This window comes from Taurulus bubalis (assembly GCF_910589615.1).
Source record: "Taurulus bubalis genome assembly, chromosome: 12".
Taxonomy (NCBI): domain Eukaryota; kingdom Metazoa; phylum Chordata; class Actinopteri; order Perciformes; family Cottidae; genus Taurulus; species Taurulus bubalis.
Genome location: NC_136600.1, coordinates 16395384 through 16415283, shown reverse-complemented (window position 1 = coordinate 16415283; position 19900 = coordinate 16395384). Strand labels below are relative to the sequence as shown.

Here is a 19900-nt window from a genome sequence, read left to right as displayed (position 1 = left end):
TAATATAACATATTCCTATTTATGAAATCAAAACCTGTCAAATGTAAAACATAAATACAGATATACCTTTGTAGAGATAATTTACTTTACTCCATTCGACTATATTCTATTTTACTATACCAAGCGGCTCTATAAAAACTGGTCAAAATCAGCTCCATCTCATGTTGAAGAATCAGTGCTTAAAATCCAATAATGTAATAAAGATAATTGAACTCTCTCAAAGCGTCCATTATGCATTGTCAGTGCATTTACTTCTGATTATTCTGACTAAAGACTTTTATTATAGTAACACTTTAAATGGAGGATTTTTAAATGGAGGATTTTTTTTGCAAATTAAATAATAGTAATAATTAATATAATAGGTAATTATAGTATACCACTCAGAAAGGAGCAATTCTGCATAATAAGTTATTTTACTTTGGAAGCATTTGATGATGCTATTGTAAGTAAGTAAGTCAATGTATTTAACTCGGACTATAAATTTGTCAAATTTTTATGATTTAACTTAATTCTTTAATTATTTGTTTACTTTTCCAACACAGGTTGTTGGAGATGTGTTTATCATGATTAAAAATAAAACATTTCACAGACTTCCGGTTTGTGGCGGAAGTAGTGGATCAAACCCGGAACACGTTGCTGGTTGCATCAGACAGCAGAGAGTCGACAAGGATTCATGTGGCTCTGCGTCGTAAGCTGACGTCTCTTTCTGATTCATTTCAAGGTATGGATAACTTCCTACATGCATTGCCACTAACACGACACCGGTTTAATAAACACCAACTTTAAGAAAACAATTTAAAATAATCTCTACAAACGTAAACACGCGTATAGCTCGAGATGCGGTCGCAGAAAGAGTTTTAGTTTGTCTGAATAGCTAAAGCTAACCAGCCTGTTTGTCATGACTTTTTGTCAGCCTTTGACAGGGGGGCAGATGTTAGCTCTGTGCAGAAAGTGAAACAGAAAGTGTTAACTGTCGTTTGATACTTCTACGCCACGATGTAGGCCAGTATATGATGCAAAACAACAACAACGTTTTAATACGTTTACACCGGTTTGTTTAACATCAGAAGGTTCGTGTCCCTAGTTAGCCTAAACGTAGACGACACACTGTTAAACTGGTCTGACTGTCAGACACACCCGCTCCACCATCTCAAGCAGATAAAGAATGTATTTGATAGCACAACAGGCATACTTTTTTGGCAAACTACTCCCTGAAAGCAAAAGTAAACGTGCACTAATCAAAACCAGTTCACAATGTACTTTATGTCTGTGTCTCTACCAGAGATGGCCGCTCTCTTCGTGTCCCCTCACCCTGATGACTTCAGGAGCCTTCTGGCTCTTGTGGCTGCAGAGTTTTGTTCCTCCCGCCCGCAGACTCTCACAGAGGAACCTCCGGCGTCCCTGAATGCCCGCTCCAGACCGACGCTGGCGCTAGGCGCTCGGGAAGGCGACGGTGTCCTGAGCGGGGCCAGTGCTGTGTCCTGGTACCTCGCTGATCAGGGGAAGAGAGCTGGTGTAGATACAAAGCAGCAGAGCCAGGTGTGGCAGTGGCTCAGCTTTGCAGACAATGAACTCACCCCGGTGTCCTGTGCCGTGGTCTTCCCTCTGATGGGGATGACAGGAGTGGATAAGAAGGTGAGACGATCATTCAAATGCTTTTAGACATGTGTGTGATTTATTTGATCATTTGAGGGTTTTATTCTAAAATGACTTGTGTGTTCTCAGCTCCAGCATAGTTCCCGGGCTGAGTTGATCCGTGTTCTGAAGGTTCTCGATAAAGCACTGGAACCGAGAACCTTCTTGGTAGGGGAGAGCATCACCCTGGCTGATATGGCTGTAGCTACAGCTGTTCTTCTCCCCTTTAAATATGTACGTATGTTGTGCAACACATATGTCTCTCATCTATGCAGAACAATTTAGTACTGGGAAATCAGTCAACTCTTTATCTGATTATATGTTTTTCGTTTTAGGTGTTGGAGCCATCAGACAGGAAAGTCTTGACCAATGTTACGAGGTGGTTCACAACCTGCACAAATCAGCCACAGTTCCTGAAGGTGTTAGGGAAGATCACTCTTTGTGAGAAGATGGTGCCGGTTACACCGACTACAAATCCTCCAGACAATGCTAAAGCTGCTAATGCCAGTCCTGATGGTGAACCGGCTGATGCCACAGCTAATGGTCAGGAAGTCCTGTGTCACAGTTCATGAATACTTATTTTTTGTGGAAACATCATTCATATTTTCTTCATGTTTCCTCCTACAGGGCCACCAAAGACAGAAGCCCAGCTGAAGAAGGAAGCTAAGAAAAAAGAAAAGTTGGAAAAGTTCCAGCAGAAGAAAGACATGGAGGCAAAGAAAAAGACTCAGCCATCAACAGAGGTATAGATACTGAACCTCTACAAATAGACCGTCTTATAAGACATAAGTGCAGCTTCGGGTATCTATATATGGTCTTTATCAACAACGTTACTTCATGTGCTTTTTTCCTCTTTTAGAAAAAGGCCAAACCGGAAAAGAAGGAATTGGTTGTGATCTCATACAATGTTCCCACTGCCCCTGGGGAGAAAAAAGGTGATTTATCAGTGCGGCGGGGAGGGGGGGTTGGGAGGGGGGGGTTCTCTCACAGAAGGAGTACTCGTGAGTGACATCACCATACCTGGTGTTGTAGCTTTCCCCATTCATAGCAAAGGGTGAGTGGCTACCCTGTACGGCAGCTGGATTCTTGCAATATCACAAGATTGCACGAGAACCACACGCAAATCCATCTAGTCAGGCTTCATGTATGCGTTTGTGACCGAACCTCAGTGGTTCAAACCAATCGGCATCCTGTGAGGAGCTACCTGCAGCTAAGGAGAAGTTTGGGCGTGACGTGACAAACGTTCAAAACAACAATGATGGCTCCTTAAGAGGTTAGTGTAGATGCTGCATTTGCATCAGTTATACCTGAACTGGAGTATTTCTTCATTGAAAGAAGTTCAAGTTGAGTTTGATAGACAGATGGTTCATCCAATCACCTGCCATGTATTTTTTCAAATTATGCTGATCTCCAACGACTGTAACAAACCATCATGTGCATCCGGTTTTGTGATGGGGGTTTTGTTATGTGAGAAAGTGACATCCCTGTGTTCCCTCCTTCACATGTATATTTTTGTCATATTTTATTGTGATTATCTTCAGGTCGACATGTCAACCTTCTCTCTCTTTCTCCTTCTCTCTCTTTCTCTTCAGATATCATTAGCCCACTTCCCGACTCCTACAGTCCTCAGTATGTGGAGGCTGCCTGGTATCCTTGGTGGGAGAAGCAGGGATTCTTCAAGCCAGAGTATGGGGTAAAGAATTCCTCCCCCGCGTGCTATACTCGAACAACAGAAACTGTCATATTTGTTATTTATTATTTCAGTTTGCAATAACATATCTGTCTCTGCAGAGGGAGAGTATTAGCGACCCGAACCCCCGTGGCGTCTTCATGATGTGCATCCCTCCACCTAATGTGACTGGATCACTTCACCTGGGTCACGCCCTCACCAACGCCATTCAAGATTCTCTGACCAGATGGTAACTACGATTGGATTGTTTCATGATATTCAAAACCATATTTTCAGTGAGGCTTTTGTTGCATCATGGGATTTTTTTATTTGATTTTAGTTTCTGTTTCTATTTACTTGGATCGTGTTGTTATCGAGACCATGTGTTTGAATTGGTGTGCTTCCCTCTCTCCGTACAGGCATAGGATGCGAGGTGAAACCACCTTGTGGAACCCGGGCTGTGATCACGCTGGCATCGCCACACAGGTGGTGGTGGAAAAAAAGCTGAAGAGAGAGAGGGGTATGAGCCGCCACGATCTGGGCAGGGAAAACTTCATTCAGGAAGTCTGGAAGTGGAAGAACGAGTGAGTGAAGGAAGGAGGAGATGTGAGAGATTTGAACTTGGTTGAATCCTAGAATATAGAAAACTGTAATAACTTAATCCCTTTGCCTTTTAAGGAAGGGAGACCGTATCTACCACCAGCTGAAGAAGCTTGGCTCCTCTCTGGACTGGGACAGAGCCTGCTTCACTATGGACCCAGTGAGTTTTCTGAATTCCATGAACTAATATGAAAACAATCTGAATGAAAACAATCTGACTTCCTAATTTTCATGTCTATACCGTTTCTCTGTCCAGAAACTTTCCTATGCAGTCCAGGAGGCCTTCATCCGCATGCATGATGAGGGAGTGATCTATCGGAGCAAGCGTCTGGTCAACTGGTCCTGCTCACTAAACTCTGCTATCTCAGACATAGAGGCAAGTGTGCATCTTAATAGAGTGATAAAGATCAAGGCCATATTCCAGTAAAATTAAAAAAGTCACTCTACACTCTATTCTTTTCATTAATTAATTTTAGGGTTTTACACATTTTTACACAGATTTAATCAAAGATACACAAATGATGTGATTAAAATTCTTTGGAAGTGTATCTATGTATATATCTATATTAACGCTTATTACTAGGGCTGGGTATCAAACACCAAAACGTACACAACTCTCTGAAGCACGGGGTGCTGAAACATATGATTGCTCTATATTATTTGATCAGATATTTACAGATGTAAACCCTATTTTTAAATATGTATATTGTTTTTCATCCAGACAAATAGTATCGTATGGCTGTTAGTTTGACATGGGTTGTTACTCCAGAAATTATGTTGGGGGCATCATGGCCTATGAGCTAAGATGTGTAATACAAAAGCCACAATGTAAGTGGTTCAAGTCCAGCTGGGAACACAGCTCCTTCTTCTTCCCATGTTTTCTTGTCTGGCTCGCATACTGCCAATTAAAGGCTAATTTTGCCAAAACTGATCAAGTAATATTAGATTTTGTTCGACTTAAGTGGGATTTTGGTCATTTAGCAAATTATATCAAATGTCCCCAGCCCTACTTTGTTGACCCTGTTAGTTGTACGGCTCTGATGGTGACCAATCCAAACATATGCCCATTGCTGGCCATGCTGTGCTCTCTGATTACATCCTCTGTTTGGTTTGCAGGTGGATAAGATTGAGCTCACTGGAAGGACTCTGTTGCCGGTCCCTGGATACAAAGAGAAAGTGGAGTTTGGAGTGCTGGTGTCTTTCGCCTACAAGGTGGACGGATCAGGTATATGAGCTAATAGAGAGCAGATTATTTCAAACAAAGACCCATTGTGCCTCTTCAGTAATGCCTTTATTTACAGTTCTTTCTCTTTCTGTTGCTTAGACGAGGAAGTGATTGTGGCGACAACTCGTATTGAGACGATGTTGGGAGACACTGCTGTAGCTGTCCACCCTGATGACTCCAGATATCAGCATCTGAAGGGGAAAATGGTGCTGCACCCCTTCTGTGATCGCAAGATGCCAATTGTCTTCGACGACTTTGTGGACATGAGCTTTGGAACAGGTAGGCATGGTTACAGGAAGAGACGATCTGCCTGTGGATCTGCAGTGTGCTGAGAATAAGTAACAATAACGAAGTCGTTAAGAGAGGCCACTTTCCTGATTATGGCTGTTCTCTCCCCCCCCCCCCCCCCCCCCCCCCCCTCTCTCTCTCTCTCTCTCTCTCTCTCTCTCTCTCTCGTTCTCCTGTCCCTCTGCATCATTTTATGTTCAGGTGCTGTCAAAATCACCCCAGCTCATGACCATAATGACTACGAGGTTGGAGAGAGACACAATCTGGCCTTCATCAACATTTTGGACGAAAATGGCCTGCTCATTAACGTGCCGCCTCCCTTCCTGGTATAGTGTCTCATTAGCATCCTTCCCCCTGCAGTTTGTGCATTTCCGCAGTGACACTAAAAGTCAGGCTTCGTCATGGTTTGCGTGGTGTAGCAGTTTTATGTCTCAATTTCTCAGTGTTAACTATTCTGTCTCTACCCCAGGGCACGAAGCGTTTTGAGGCCAGGAAGACGGTGCTCCAGGCTCTCAAGGACAGAGGACAGTTTATAGAGATCAAAGACAACCCTATGGTTGTCCCTGTCTGCAGGTAAAGTGAGGTTCATGTGTGCAGCAGTAGAACACAGATTATTCGTGTTTTAGATTTTATCCAGGATCATCCTTATGAATTTTGAATAAAGTATGAATCTACTCTATCAGTCGTTCAAAGGACATTGTGGAGCCGCTGCTGAAGCCACAGTGGTATGTAAACTGCACAGATATGGGCAAGCAGGCCGCAGACGCCGTCAGAGAGGGACAGCTCAAAATCATCCCTGATCTCCACCTCAAGACGTGGTTCAACTGGTTGGACAACATCAGGTAATTACAATTATTATTGTTTGTACTTCAAAATAGATTTTAGCAGTTATGGCCTTTCTATGGTAAATATCATTTAAATATGTTATCACAGTGACGACTCTCATTTTTATACAAACAAAAGATTAAAAAAAACTGAAAATCACAATTGAGAACCTGGTGCCAGAGAATGTGTGGCGGCAGGTCTCGACAAATGATGATGATAATAATAAAGAAATAATTAAATCAAAATAGAAAATGTATTTTCTATCAATGGGTAAATTGATTAACCAAATAAGTGTTTCAGCTCTAGAGATGGAGAGATGATTTTGCACAATCAATGGAGTGAGTTTTAGATTTCATCCATCTTCCTCGCAGGGACTGGTGTATCTCTCGGCAGCTCTGGTGGGGTCACCGCATTCCTGCATACTTCATCACTGTCAGCGATGCCTCTGTAAAACCAGGAGAGGTAAGAAGATGTCTGTCACTATTGTCAAGGTCCAGAGGCTGCCAGCTAAAAGATTTAAAGCTATGTGTGTTATTATTGCACAATTCTTTTGCCTGTTTCTTTCTTTTATCTACTTTTTTTTTTTTTCTTCCCTCCAGGACATGGATGGTCATTACTGGGTGAGTGGGAAATCGGAGGAGGTGGCCAGAGAGAAGGCAGCGAAACGCTTCAATGTGTCTGCTGACAAAATAACCCTCAGACAAGGTAAGAACACTTTTTAATTAAGCAGTCTCATTACCACGACTATTGTAAAGGTTATCTAGTCAGTTAATGTTTTGCTACTACACAGATCGACCTAATGTGATTAACTCTACTCCATATTCATACAGGTTACATAATTCTTGTCCCTGTTTTTCAGATGAGGATGTTCTGGACACTTGGTTCTCATCTGGCATTTTCCCCTTCTCCATCTTCGGATGGCCTAATGAGGTAAAAGACTGAGGTCAAGCACCTTTTTTCTGACACAAATGGCAGTAGATTTGCAGCAGATAGTAAGGATATCTTCTGCATTACACTAATAAGTAAAAGCATATATAAACTGGAAAGGCTGCCTCCCAAATTCTGATTACTTTTATTTATAAAATATGACTGCTTTGTTTATGTGTTTCCATCGTTAATGTTGCTATTTGCCATGTTCCTTTAGACCCAGGACCTGAATGTGTTCTACCCTGGCACTTTGCTGGAGACGGGCCATGACATCCTGTTCTTCTGGGTTGCTCGTATGGTGATGATGGGCCTCAAACTGACCGGCAAGCTGCCCTTCAAAGAGGTAAGAGCAATCAAAACTGCCAGAACTGGAACATAACTTAACAGGGTGGGATGCTAGTGTTATTAGCTGGACATGACTAAGTAATGATGATTCTTACAGGTTTATCTGCATGCGGTGGTGAGAGACGCCCACGGAAGGAAGATGAGCAAATCTCTGGGCAACGTCATTGACCCTCTGGACGTCATTACAGGAATCTCCCTAGAGGTAAAGCCTAATCAGGTTTTGATGTTTGTTCAGATACACACATACATTTAGTCTTTCCTCTCTCCCATTTGGGTTGCCTTTCGCATGGTCACGAAACGTGTATTGCTCCCCTGAGGCTCATATCCTTGTATGATTCATTAAGCAGTCTTTTCTCCTTCCAACAAGCTTTTATTGAGGCCATCAATCTTTTCACCAGCTGGGTGGAAACTGCTCAGTCAGAGGAAGCAGATCTGTCCTCTAGAGGACACTGAAGGACTTGTAGTAAACCCTTTTTAAAGCTCTTTCCTGTCTTTTACAATACCAAGCAGTTGGAAAGATGAAATCATCATTCTCAAGATGAAAAGAAAAAACCTTTGAACACATGTTTTAGTGGTGACATCCCTCTTTATTTCCCATACCCTCTAGGGTCTTCATGCCCTGTTGACGGACAGCAACTTGGATCCTCTGGAGGTAGAGAAGGCAAAGCAGGGCCAAACATCCGACTACCCAAATGGCATCCCAGAGTGTGGCACAGATGCTCTCCGCTTCGCCCTATGTGCCTACACTAGCCAAGGTGAACTCATTTGTCATTTCGCTTTTTCTTGCTTTCTCTCAGCCTCGATCTCAACCGTGACTACATAAAATATGTCAAAACACTGGAAAATAGCATTACAATCAGTCAGTATAAGGTCAGTTGTCATTGACTCAATTCATTGTATTATACACTAAGATCTTCCTTGTATTCCTGTGTCTCTCAGGTAGAGATATCAACCTGGATGTCAACCGCATCCTGGGTTACCGTCACTTCTGCAACAAACTGTGGAACGCTGTGAAGTTTGCCATGAAGACACTGGGAGACGACTTTGTACCATCAGAGAAAGCCCAGGTGAGACCAGGGGAAAAGATGAAGGACACAGAACATAAACAAGCTCTGCTCCCTGCACATGCGAACACATGTGAACCCTTCTGGCAAATAACTGTTTAGTAAAACAGTTTTTTGTTACCATTTATTGTCTGGGGGTTTTGTTTACCCATATGCTGTTTTGCTTTGTAGTCATACATGTGTACACGCTAACAGGGGGTCCTGTTTACTGAACCTCTTCCTCTTTTGCATTCAATCCCCTCAGTTGTGTGGAGAGGAGAGTGTATCAGACAGGTGGATTCTGTCTCGACTGAGTGCAGCTGTTGGTATCTGTGACGCTGGCTTCAAGACCTATGAATTCCCAACCATCACGACAGCCATTTACAACTTCTGGTTGTACGAGCTCTGTGATGTCTACCTGGTAAGAACGTTTGAGACAAGCGCGCTCCTTCGGTCCATTCACCATAAAATAATTTATGTGAGGGTGAGTAAAAAGTGAATGCAGAAGACTTTGCACCAAAGCTGTTCCCTCCCACTCTTCTTGTCCTCTAGGAAAGTGTGAAACCAGTGTTCAGTAAATCAGAGGAAGACGGCACCGGCCTGAGGCCACGCCTGGTGTGCAGACAGACCCTTTACACCTGTTTAGAAGTCGGTCTGCGCCTCCTGTCTCCCGTGATGCCCTTCGTCAGTGAGGAACTCTATCAGAGGTTACCACGTCGGCGACCTCAGAGTGATCCACCCAGCATCTGTGTCACACCCTACCCTGATACAGAGGAGGTGAGATAAGGAGAGGGCGAATGAGGGTTGTTTTAAAAACTCACTGATGTACAAATGTCTGTATGAGTCAGAACTGAAGATGTTTTAAAGTTGCGGTTTAAGATGTTTTGAGAGGAAGAACATCTCTTATTTTAAATGGAAGCCCCTGCAGTAAAGTGTTTTGTGATGCTCTTTTCGGTCTCTGTGAGCAATATGTTTTTCTGTGACTTGCAGTTCTGTTGGCACAGTGCAGAGATCGACCGGGACATGGAGTTCGTGATGACTGTGATCAAGACAATCCGGTCACTGAGATCCGACTACAACATGAACAAGACCAAAGCTGACTGTAAGATGACAAACACAAGCTTTAGTCATTAGTTACTCTAAAATAACTCTCGGTTTTGCGCCATTTATTCATTATCTAGATTAGAATGTAAAATTACATTTTTCAACCTGGGAGCAATTCCCACACTACAGGACGCTCACTTATCCTTGAAAACAACATTTCAATGTACTTCAATACAGTTTTGAGGTATTGGAATTTACATGATTAATTGTATCTAATGCTTCTTTGTACTTTGATATATGGTGCATTGTACACATTAAACTACAGAACAATATGTAGAGTAGTTAAAATGGGCTCCACCTTGGCCAGCTACAACATTAAATGCCTACGTATTAATGCTTCAGCAATAATAATCTGGTAACGTAACATATTTGTTCTGCATAACGAGTACTCAAAGTTACAATCTCGAATATCTCCGCTTTGTTCACCTGTGCATTTGTTGTGTTGCTACCTAGTGATGTGTCCTTTCGTGTCGAGGCTTCGATGCGCGTGTCGAGTAATCCAGGTAGATTTTGGTGAAGCGCGTATCGAGGCTTGTGTCGATGACGTATGCGGTGACGTTTGAAGTCTCGCGAGCCGGCCGTACCACGTGACTGATTCAGAAAATAGTTTGTGGGTTTGCCGTGCGATTTGAAATATAAGAGGCAGAGAAACTCAATGGATTTCCCCCTTCCTCTCTGTACCCAGCTTCATGTGTGCCTGTGAAAGGGTATTTTATAAAGCAGGCAAAATAGTCTCAAAAAGCCCAGCACTGTGGAAAAGTTCTTATTTTTACTTAAAAAAAATTGGACACATCAACATGAACTAGCGGAGCCGAGGCTCGAAACACCGATCCTCTGACTGAAAGTCGGATATTCTAACCACTGACCCATAGTCACATCACAACCCTCTCCCAATTGGTTTCAAGTTTTGATTTTGACCCCGCCAATATATCATAAAGATAGACACAATATTAATAAGTTAATAATTGATGTATTGGCGTCAAAAACATAATTTATTCCATTTAAAGCTTCACACACCAAAGCCATGGTGTCGTTATGATCACTCTGCCTGTTTTACATCTATTGTCCACTTGGTGGCGCAGTAGAGCAAATGAAGCTCCATGAAGCTCCGGTACATGAGCGAACCAATTGGATGGAAAGCTTCAATGCTTCAGGAAGCTTCACCTCGCCATCACTATTGCTACCTTTTACATAATGAGCTGAAAAAACGAGTTTCCCGTAAAACGACAATCTGTTTTTGTTACCGGTAATTGTTTCAACCACAGCTTGTATTGAATCCTTAATCTAACATGTTATCTGTTACAACGCCTAAACTTCAATTTGCCCATTTTTCTCACAGGCTACCTGCAGTGCGCTGACTCTGTGACTGTGTCCCTGGTGCAGAAGTCCAGTCTGCAGATTCAGACCTTGACTTATTCTCAGGCCATCATCGCTCTGACAGCTAACCAGCCCGTCCCAGGAGGCTGTGCTGTGGCGATCGCCTCTGACAGATGTACTGTCAACCTCATGCTCAAGGTGAGAAGGGCAATCTGTTCAATTTTGCTTGGTCTCTCCACAAGACCTAATGTGTGAATATATTAGTGCTTGTTTCGTTTTGAGGTTTCTTGAAATAACACCATGTACTGCTTGTTTTGACATGTTACACAACTACCTGAATAGTCTTAAGAGCATGGATGCACCTCACCTAGTTGATACTCATGCAAGTAATAGTATTCTAACTAGATAATCTCTGCTTTAGTTTGAGTTTAGGGTTTCCTGTTCCTTTTTTACTGCCCTGAAATAACAAGATCATTATTTATAACTTCATTTCACCTTTAATTCCCCAAGGGTCTCATCGATGTGGAGAAGGAAGTGGCTAAGCTGATGACGAAGAAAGGTGACTTGGAGAAACAGATAGAGAAATTGAGAGAGAAGATGTCAAAGAATGACTACAAGGAGAAGGTGCCAGTGAAGGTGCAGGAGCAGGATGCTGAGAAGGTGAGAAAAATAAATTGACTTGCAGGGTTTCTCGGGGAGTAAGACTTTCTGGTTAAAAGAAAAAGTAAATAATTACTACTTTTTCTCCACAGCTACGGCAGAGCCAAACTGAACTTGAAAACGTAAAAGAAGCCATGGACAACTTCAGGAAAATGATGTGACTTCCTTAAAATTGTGTAAATCAGGATTTATTTCCACATGTTTCATGTCTGTATTAATTTTCAAAGGTGATTGTAGTACGGAGGGAATTCAATAAAGCTTTTATGAAAGACGATTGTCTCCAGCAGTTTAATGTTCCGAGGCAATTTTATAAATCTATTTTTTTTGCATATCTGTACAATTTATTATTTAACACTTGTGTCAAGTAATGAGCCCCTAATGTCAAACATTTTATTCAGCATATTTAACAGAACATCTAAGAGCATTACTTTAGATACAGCTTTGTTCATAAAGATAGTGTCCACAGAAAAGAAATAAACCTGACAAGCTGTAACACTTTGGCTGCATTTCAAAGATTAAAACTGACTAGATTTGCAGATTATTGAATTAGCTATGCATTTCTACTTCAAATTGCTTCTTTACAAATACAGCCAAAGAAGGAGCGGTGGAAGGAGAGATGCTTGTGCGTTTACACAAAATGCTTTTTTATCCTAGGAGACTAACACTGAATCAAATCTAACCTCAACAAAAAAAGATGGACCATATTTTACAGGTTTGTGACTGCGGATGAGACGTAGTAGACCAGATCTTTTCAGATGCCACTACAGCAATATCAACCATGACAACGAATCGCTCTCTGAACAAAAATCACAGTTATACATTCACGCCATGCCAGAAACACGCTCTTGACCACAGGCCATCCAAATCCTCTGCTGCTTGTTCCGTCTTGCCGTCCAGCCATCCTTCTCTACAGTCTCCAGGGTGAGTGGAACTCGGAGGCGGGGAGAGGAGTGCAGTGCGTCGTTTCAAAGTTGCGCATGTACTTCCGTGCCTGGGAGAGCGAAAAAGACAGTGGGGATGGAGGAGGAATAGATATGAAGGGTGTGGGAGGGCAATGAACAAAAAGTGGTGTAGAACTTGATTATATTTAGGTTCAGTCTCTCTGGCTCAGTGCCTTACAAATCTCCCATCTCTTAAGGATTTACACAGGAGGCGGATAAAGCCCAATTCAGAAGGAATTACCGAGGGAGGAAAAGCATAGCATTAGCTGTAATTGATGGCACTGGTCTTGTTTGATGTTAAATGACTTCAATAAGCTGAGCGCGGTGAAATATATTACACCAGACAACCTAAGAGCACAGGTGAGCTGGTTACTATGGCGACCGGAATAGTGTTCCTCTGTGGTAATGATGTCTGTGAATAGCTGTGATGTGTTTTTTCTTTTTTGGAGTGGGAGAGAAGAGGTAAACTAAGCCTTGAACGGGAAAATGGGACTTACTGAGGAAAAGGAAATTAGACTTTGTACTCTGGCGCGGCGTGATAAAGACAACAGGTGGCTGCTCTTTAAACCAGACCGAAGGAACAACGGCACACACTGGGTTTGAGTGCACGGAAAACAAAAGACTCGTTCCTTACCAAGAAAAGAGCCAGCTGCCGTCTTCCCTCCAGAGTCATATCCTCACCTAGGAACAGAGACACAAAAGAGTGTGTTGTGTGAGAAGCCATGTAAAAGTACTGCAAGGTGAAACATGCATGTACGAGTGTGGTACTGCGTGCAGTGTATTTGCCTTGTAAATGTGAAAGGACCTGAGGGCTTACCAACACTCCATGGAAACAAAACATCTCTGTCTGCCTGATACGACTGCAGCACAGACACACACCAGTCATCGTCCACTTCATAGCCGCTGTACACCGACGCTGTGGAGAAAGAAGGCTGGCATTACACACAGCGAATAGAATACCAACGTAATGCTCAAGCGGAAAAATCCTTAATGTAGACAGTCATTTTTCCTCAGTTTAATATAATATGTGAATTCTAATTTACTAAATCATTTGCGATGGTTGAGCAGAGCTGAAGGCAATTGAAAGTGTCCAACACAATGCAATGGTGGTCACACATACCTTCTTCTAAGGGATTGGAGGATCCCAGCCATTGCCGGACAACTCTAACCCCTTCATCCGTCATTATCTTTGGATACCTAGGCAGGAAAAAAAAAGACAACATCACTTGTTTCACTCAATTAAGTCAGAAAACATTGATCGTATTCAGCATTGAGAATACCGACCTGAATTGCAGCAGTTTAAGCAGGAGATCGTTGCCTCTGTTAGACATGACGTCCTCTGGACCCCTGTAATATACCACGCACAACGTATTATATAGTGTCAGTGGTCTTGGAGTCGGCATGTGAATGCTTCCTCCTGCCTCTGCAGCAACTAGTAAGGCACTTAACCCTCAACACACTGACAATCACTGTGTTGTAGATTGTAGATGACTCAAGTTCTGAGTAGGTTTCTGGTGTGAAAGTGTTTCTAATTATCATGTTTGAGTATTATATAACTATAGTGCAAGATATACTGCTACAATGCCATTTGGCATGCTTCTACTGTAAAATATACACAGCAATAATAAATGCCCAACAATACAGTTTTAGATTTTTTTGCATTTTAACTATCAGTACTTGAAAACATTTTACTCATTAATTCATGACATACTAATGGGTGTACCAAAATCTTCCAACCAATGATAGTCTGTCTTTTGTTGTTAAAAGAACAAATGGCAGTTGTGCCCCAGTGGTTTCTTTTTTTTCATTATAGGAAATCTGATTTGTGCCAGACCGACATCAGCTGCAAAATCTTTTTCTAACTTTGGATCCCATTTTAATATAACTGGTGTTATGCACTCATTTAACGTCTTATTTCAACCAAAATATGTCCTGCCAACATTATGAAAAATCCGATGGAAAGCAAACCTCCGATACTATACACAGAGACATTTTGTTAAGACTCACGTTGTGGTGATGATCTCATCTCTGGTTCTCCTGATCAGCAGGACTGGTCCCTGATATCTGGAGGAGGAGGAATTGAGTGTAAATTGGCCACATCACAAAAAGGTTTGTTTTTCACACTCCAATATGTTACTTAATGTTCAATAATGCTGATTTGGACTCTTATGATTAGTATCACTATAAATAGACTGTCCCACTCACTTGAGAATCTGCTTGGCATTGTTGAGGTTCATGTACTGTCTCACTGTGTGCTGTACCAATGGCCCTAAGAGAGAACAAAGACATTTCAGTTGCTAAAACAAATCTCCATGCTGCAAACAAATAATAGATTAAGCCCTCGGACTCACTCCAGCTGTCGGGCATGACCTTGAGGGCCAGAGGCAGAAGGTCATCGAAGGAGGCGTCCAACACCACTGATTGGATCTCTGGGTACGACATCACTGCCCAGCTGGCTAAGAAGGGAAATCAAGAGGTAAGAGGAATACAATTAGTCGAGATAAGCAGAACCAGGAAGGAAGAACTAAATAACATGATTAAAATGTATAGAGAAGTGCCCATCAGCTATTGTTCTTTTTTTTTTATGTACCTGTGAATCCTCCTATGGACCACGCATATACCACAACGTCAGTGAGCTGGAAGCCCAGTTTATGCATTGCAAACTGGATCACTACATCCATGGCGTTGGCCTCATTTTGGGGGAATGGCACTCCCTGGCGGAAAGTAAAAAGCAATATCCATGCATTATTAAACACAACAGCAACACTCAACCCACCGACAAAACAACACCCTTCCAAAGACTAAACAGATTTACAATGTTTTATTTCACCCCAGTGATAATATTGACCAGAGGAGTGTACTTCATCCTCTTGTGAAATACTGTCAAATTGAAACCAGAATTGAAACATGCCGTTATTTTTTCCACTATGTTGTTTGTCTAACTATGTGAAGTTGTAAGCAAATGCTAGTTCAAGGATGTAAAACCAAATCTGAAAACACTGCTTACCGTACTGCCTGCAAAGCCAGGGTGATTCCAGCCAAGGACAGAGTAGCCACCTACAGTGCAAATCAAGACAAGATTTAGCGAAGTATAATTGAAATACAACAATTTCTCAAAAAGAGAAATTCTGTGCTTTTGCAGAATAAACTATCTTGACTCTGATAATAGAGTGGATTCCTCACCCTCCAGTGGCGTGTTCATGCAGCCCACCTCGTAGAAGCCTGCGTTCCCCTCACAGCAGATGACCTGTGGCAGAATTCATACATTTCAAGAGTCACTCGTTATGCGACTGATGTGACATGAGTTTCAGTGGAACAAGCTCAAGGCACAGAAACAACAACATTGCAGACACTAACCAGGGTCTGGCCAGTCTGTCCCCCATCCCTCCGTCGATCCACAAACATTGTGTCGATCTCATTGCCATCGCAGGCCACTAGCTTGTTCCTTTGGCCGTCAAACTGGGAAAGGTGAGGAGTTTAAATTTAAATGAGATTTTAAATGAATATAGACAGTTAGAGGTTGAGTGTGTGTTTTTTTTCTTTTACCTCTTCTATTAACCTAGCCTGGCCTTGCAAGAGCATGGGCCGCATGGCTTTCTGCAGTAAACCTACAGAGCCAGGGTACAGCATCCTCCTCCCAAATGAGTGGGCAATAAGAAAACTGGAGGAAGAAAGTAGACATGATGACACGGTCGCAACACTTTCCATTGTCGTGGAAAAAATAACTATAAAAGCAGACCGCATCAATGCCCTCACTGGGATACTAGTAACACATCTGCAGTGTCGTCCTGGAGTCATGCAGAGCCTTCATTTTGGGATTATGCTGTATACACTGCATTTACCTGATGATGTGGCATGGTAGAGTTCGCACAGTGTGGAGGACACTGTCTGCTGCTCCTCTTAGTCTGGGCTCTGGCTTGAGCAGAGAAACACCAGCCTTGGATAGTTTTCTGTTTAACACAGTGTCAAAGGCTTACAATGAAACAGATGAGCCAAAAGCATTTGACATTTGGTCTATGCATTCATCCAATGTATTTCAAAGTGCTATGAGTGCATGTATTCATAATGAACTGACCCTGGTGGTAATAGAATTGCAGCAAACACATTTCAAACACATGCTGTTTCAAATGGCAATAAACTAGAAAAGCAAAAACATACGGATTGCTGACTTCTGTCCAGCTGAAATCCGAAGGCCAGAACGAGAAGTCAAAGTCATAGCACTTCAGATTTTTCTACAATGAAAGCAGAAACAAAAGAATAAGCGGTCACTTGAGTTACGTTCTGATGTATCATAATGGACTTCTTTGGATTACAAAGACAGGGGGAATTATTATAAATCCTGATGAGTACTTCAGGTCGTCATTAAAGCACCTTATTTGTTGGCGTGTGATTCTTTTTGGTTTCTTCAAGAATGGAGAGAAACTGAAGATACTCCGGGTTTTTCCATCTCCCCCACCCTGGGTGAGAAAAGAAGGGAGGGAAGGGAGGCGTGAAGAAAGCAGAAACAGAGAGCGATACAGGCTGAGTATACATGGAACACAAATATTTTGTTGCAAAGCCTGAAGGAATGCACTTAGCATGCTTTGTATCTCAATGTTCATGAAATCTTATTTGCATGCGGCATGTACAACATATGATGCGATATCTATAAGATGAATGTACTGAATAAGTCATCGCCTTCCAGTAAATTGAAATATGTAGCCTTACCTCGAAGACAGGCCACTCCTAGAAGACACACCAGCACTGTTCCCAAATACTGACTCACTGGAACCAGCTTACTGCTGCAGATGTAACCTAAAAATACACAAAGCAGCAGTGACACAGACATCCACATAACCCCCACCTCTTTCCCTTCTAGACCTCAGCCTCATTAACAAGCACTGATATAAAGATTCACAGTCTGACAACCACCCTAGAACCATATGCATAAATCAATATCAGAAGCTCAATTATACACTACGGAGTAGCACACAACCTCGAGCAATTAATTTCTATTGCGGCACAGTCTTCCTGGTGATTCAGTTGATTAACTTTATATTAATCCCACTTGCAGAAGAACCGAGAACATCGGCCCAGTGGCAGTTTTTCTGCTTTAATAATAGGAGAAATGTCATCCAAAAAAAAAAAAAAAATACATATTTTGACATTTACAACTGCCAAACCTTATGACTGAGAATGACTTCTACTGAAACATTTCACGCTCACATTTTAATATATATATATATATATATATATATATATATATATATATATATATATATATATATATATATATATACATATACATATACATATATATATACATATACATACATAAATATATGTGTATACATATATATATATATACATATATATACACACACACACATAAATATATGTGTATATATATATATACATATATATACACACACATAAATATATGTGTGTATATATATATATATATATACACACACACATATACACACGCATATATATGTATATATATATATACACATATACATACATACATGTGTGTGTATGTATGCATGTATGTACTTACATATATATATATATATATTTATGTGTGTGTGTGTGTGTGTATATATATATATATATATATATATATATATATATATATATATATATATATATATATATATCAAACAATATCTTCCCAATCTCTACATGATATTTTTGTCAACCTTAATTATTTTGTGATGGATTCTTTTTATATATATATATATATATATATATATATATATATATATATATATATATATATATATAACATGAACTACACACACACACACACGCTGATATAATATGCTAAATGTATGCAAAACTAATCTACACATAAAGTACAGCTGATGTTAATGAAATGTATAACATCTATCAAAGAAAAATGTTCTAACTACACCTTTGTCAGAATCTTAACTATATAATTCTGTCGTGAGATAACATAACATCCCATGGTATTTTGCTGACATGTAATAAATCATAATACTGAATTATCACACAGTCCTAGTCAAAAGTGTCTTCTCTTGTACAACCACTTCTGTCCCTCTTTGTAACAGCTATTGTAATTATAATTCACATGTAATGTTACAATTACGCATTGGAAAAAAAAAACGTGAAAATGTCCATCACAGTTTTCAAATGTCTTTTTTTGTCCAACCAACAGGCCAAAACAAAACTATAAATTAAAGAAAAGTAGAAAATCCTTTCATTGGACAAACTTGTTTGATGTTATTTTTTAATAAAGAGACTCATCAACATTGTTGCTCAACTAATCTAAATACATTTCCAATCACTCCAGCTCGTCATAACTGCAGTTCATAGTGGAGAAGAAATAAGTCCGACCAAACATATTGGCTTCAACCTACCTTTCCTGTACAGATAGCAAAGGAGAAGAGGGGAGCTATAGTAGGACAGAGACCACAGTGCTGAAGCCTGGAGGAAGACAACACAAACTTCACTTGAAATAACTTCTTCATCTTTTTTTTCGCAGTATTATCCAATATACAACCCTACTGACCCAACCGAGGATGCTGTCAGTGTGCTTCTCCAGACTTCTGGGTTGGTAGCTCCATCCCTGCTGTGAGACAACATGTTCATACAATGAGCACCGTGTTAACGTCTGTCTGTCGGACAGCCGTTAGCTGGCAGCTAGTATGCATCCATTCGGATGTGGAGATGGAGATTCCGTCTTTACATGGGCTCTGCTAAAGTAAACATGTATGCCGACTCTTGTTATTCGTTTTCTGTTCAGCTTCTATACATGTTCTCCTCCCGTGTTGGTCAAAGTTTCCTCTCCCCTGCTCCCCACTTAGCGTTAGCTTAACCATCACAGAGGAAAACAGTGTGAAGCGTCATAGACGGGCGTCACTGTCCCGGTGAAGCAGAATGAATTCAACATGCAAAGACAAGCGTGTTGATGTGTGCCTGTCATTTCATTCATTTACAAACTGTCACCCCGGCTGCGTCGTTCAGTGACAGCAGGGTTTCAATAACAAACGCTAGACACTTCCGGGACGCAGACGGAGCTACAGCAATGCTAAGAGATAGAAATACTGCTCAGTTTGCGCAGTCGGCTGTTCTAAAACAAACGGTTAATATGACGTGTGCTCCTACCCTCCTCCCAGCCCTGCCCTCAGGTCGAGACTGGTCCGGTGAACGGTGAATTCGTTGCAGATGAGGCCCTAAAATACAGCGGAGCCACATCCAGCCGGCCATTCTTCCACTACGAGTGCTACGGAAGCCCGCACTGACCACAACCTCAAAGGCGAAAGCGCTTAGTAATTTGTTGGGGGAAAAAAATGTTGGAGACAAGCAACAATACAGA

General features: G+C 41.4%; 2 protein-coding genes across 2 annotated transcripts; one reads left to right on the top strand and one right to left on the bottom strand.

Moving 5' to 3' along the window:
• Window positions 1-1284: 1284 nt before the first annotated feature.
• vars1 (valyl-tRNA synthetase 1) lies at window positions 1285-11868 on the top strand (the record flags this gene model as incomplete). The annotated part of the gene is made up of 28 exons (XM_079227097.1): window positions 1285-1635; window positions 1726-1869; window positions 1971-2178; window positions 2263-2378; window positions 2495-2570; window positions 3228-3328; window positions 3427-3554; window positions 3724-3888; window positions 3983-4064; window positions 4161-4280; window positions 5021-5129; window positions 5229-5408; window positions 5619-5743; window positions 5887-5990; window positions 6101-6259; window positions 6614-6704; window positions 6842-6947; window positions 7102-7172; window positions 7387-7512; window positions 7612-7716; window positions 8122-8269; window positions 8454-8581; window positions 8823-8978; window positions 9110-9334; window positions 9548-9659; window positions 11001-11176; window positions 11489-11638; window positions 11731-11868. 28 exons carry the CDS (start codon window positions 1285-1287, stop codon window positions 11797-11799), a joined length of 3831 nt encoding a protein of 1276 aa, XP_079083223.1. The 3' UTR covers window positions 11800-11868.
• A 622-nt stretch (window positions 11869-12490) lies between these two features.
• Window positions 12491-19791, bottom strand: abhd16a (abhydrolase domain containing 16A, phospholipase; the record flags this gene model as incomplete). Its single annotated transcript, XM_079227098.1, has 20 exons — window positions 12491-12629; window positions 13214-13260; window positions 13397-13495; window positions 13700-13776; window positions 13864-13926; window positions 14587-14643; window positions 14785-14848; window positions 14931-15035; window positions 15170-15293; window positions 15587-15636; window positions 15763-15826; window positions 15937-16038; window positions 16126-16240; window positions 16422-16529; window positions 16738-16811; window positions 16951-17036; window positions 17287-17373; window positions 18942-19008; window positions 19094-19153; window positions 19690-19791. The coding sequence occupies 20 exons, from the start codon at window positions 19789-19791 to the stop codon at window positions 12546-12548; spliced, it is 1635 nt and encodes a 544-aa protein (XP_079083224.1). The 3' UTR covers window positions 12491-12545.
• Between the last annotated feature and the right edge of the window lie 109 nt (window positions 19792-19900).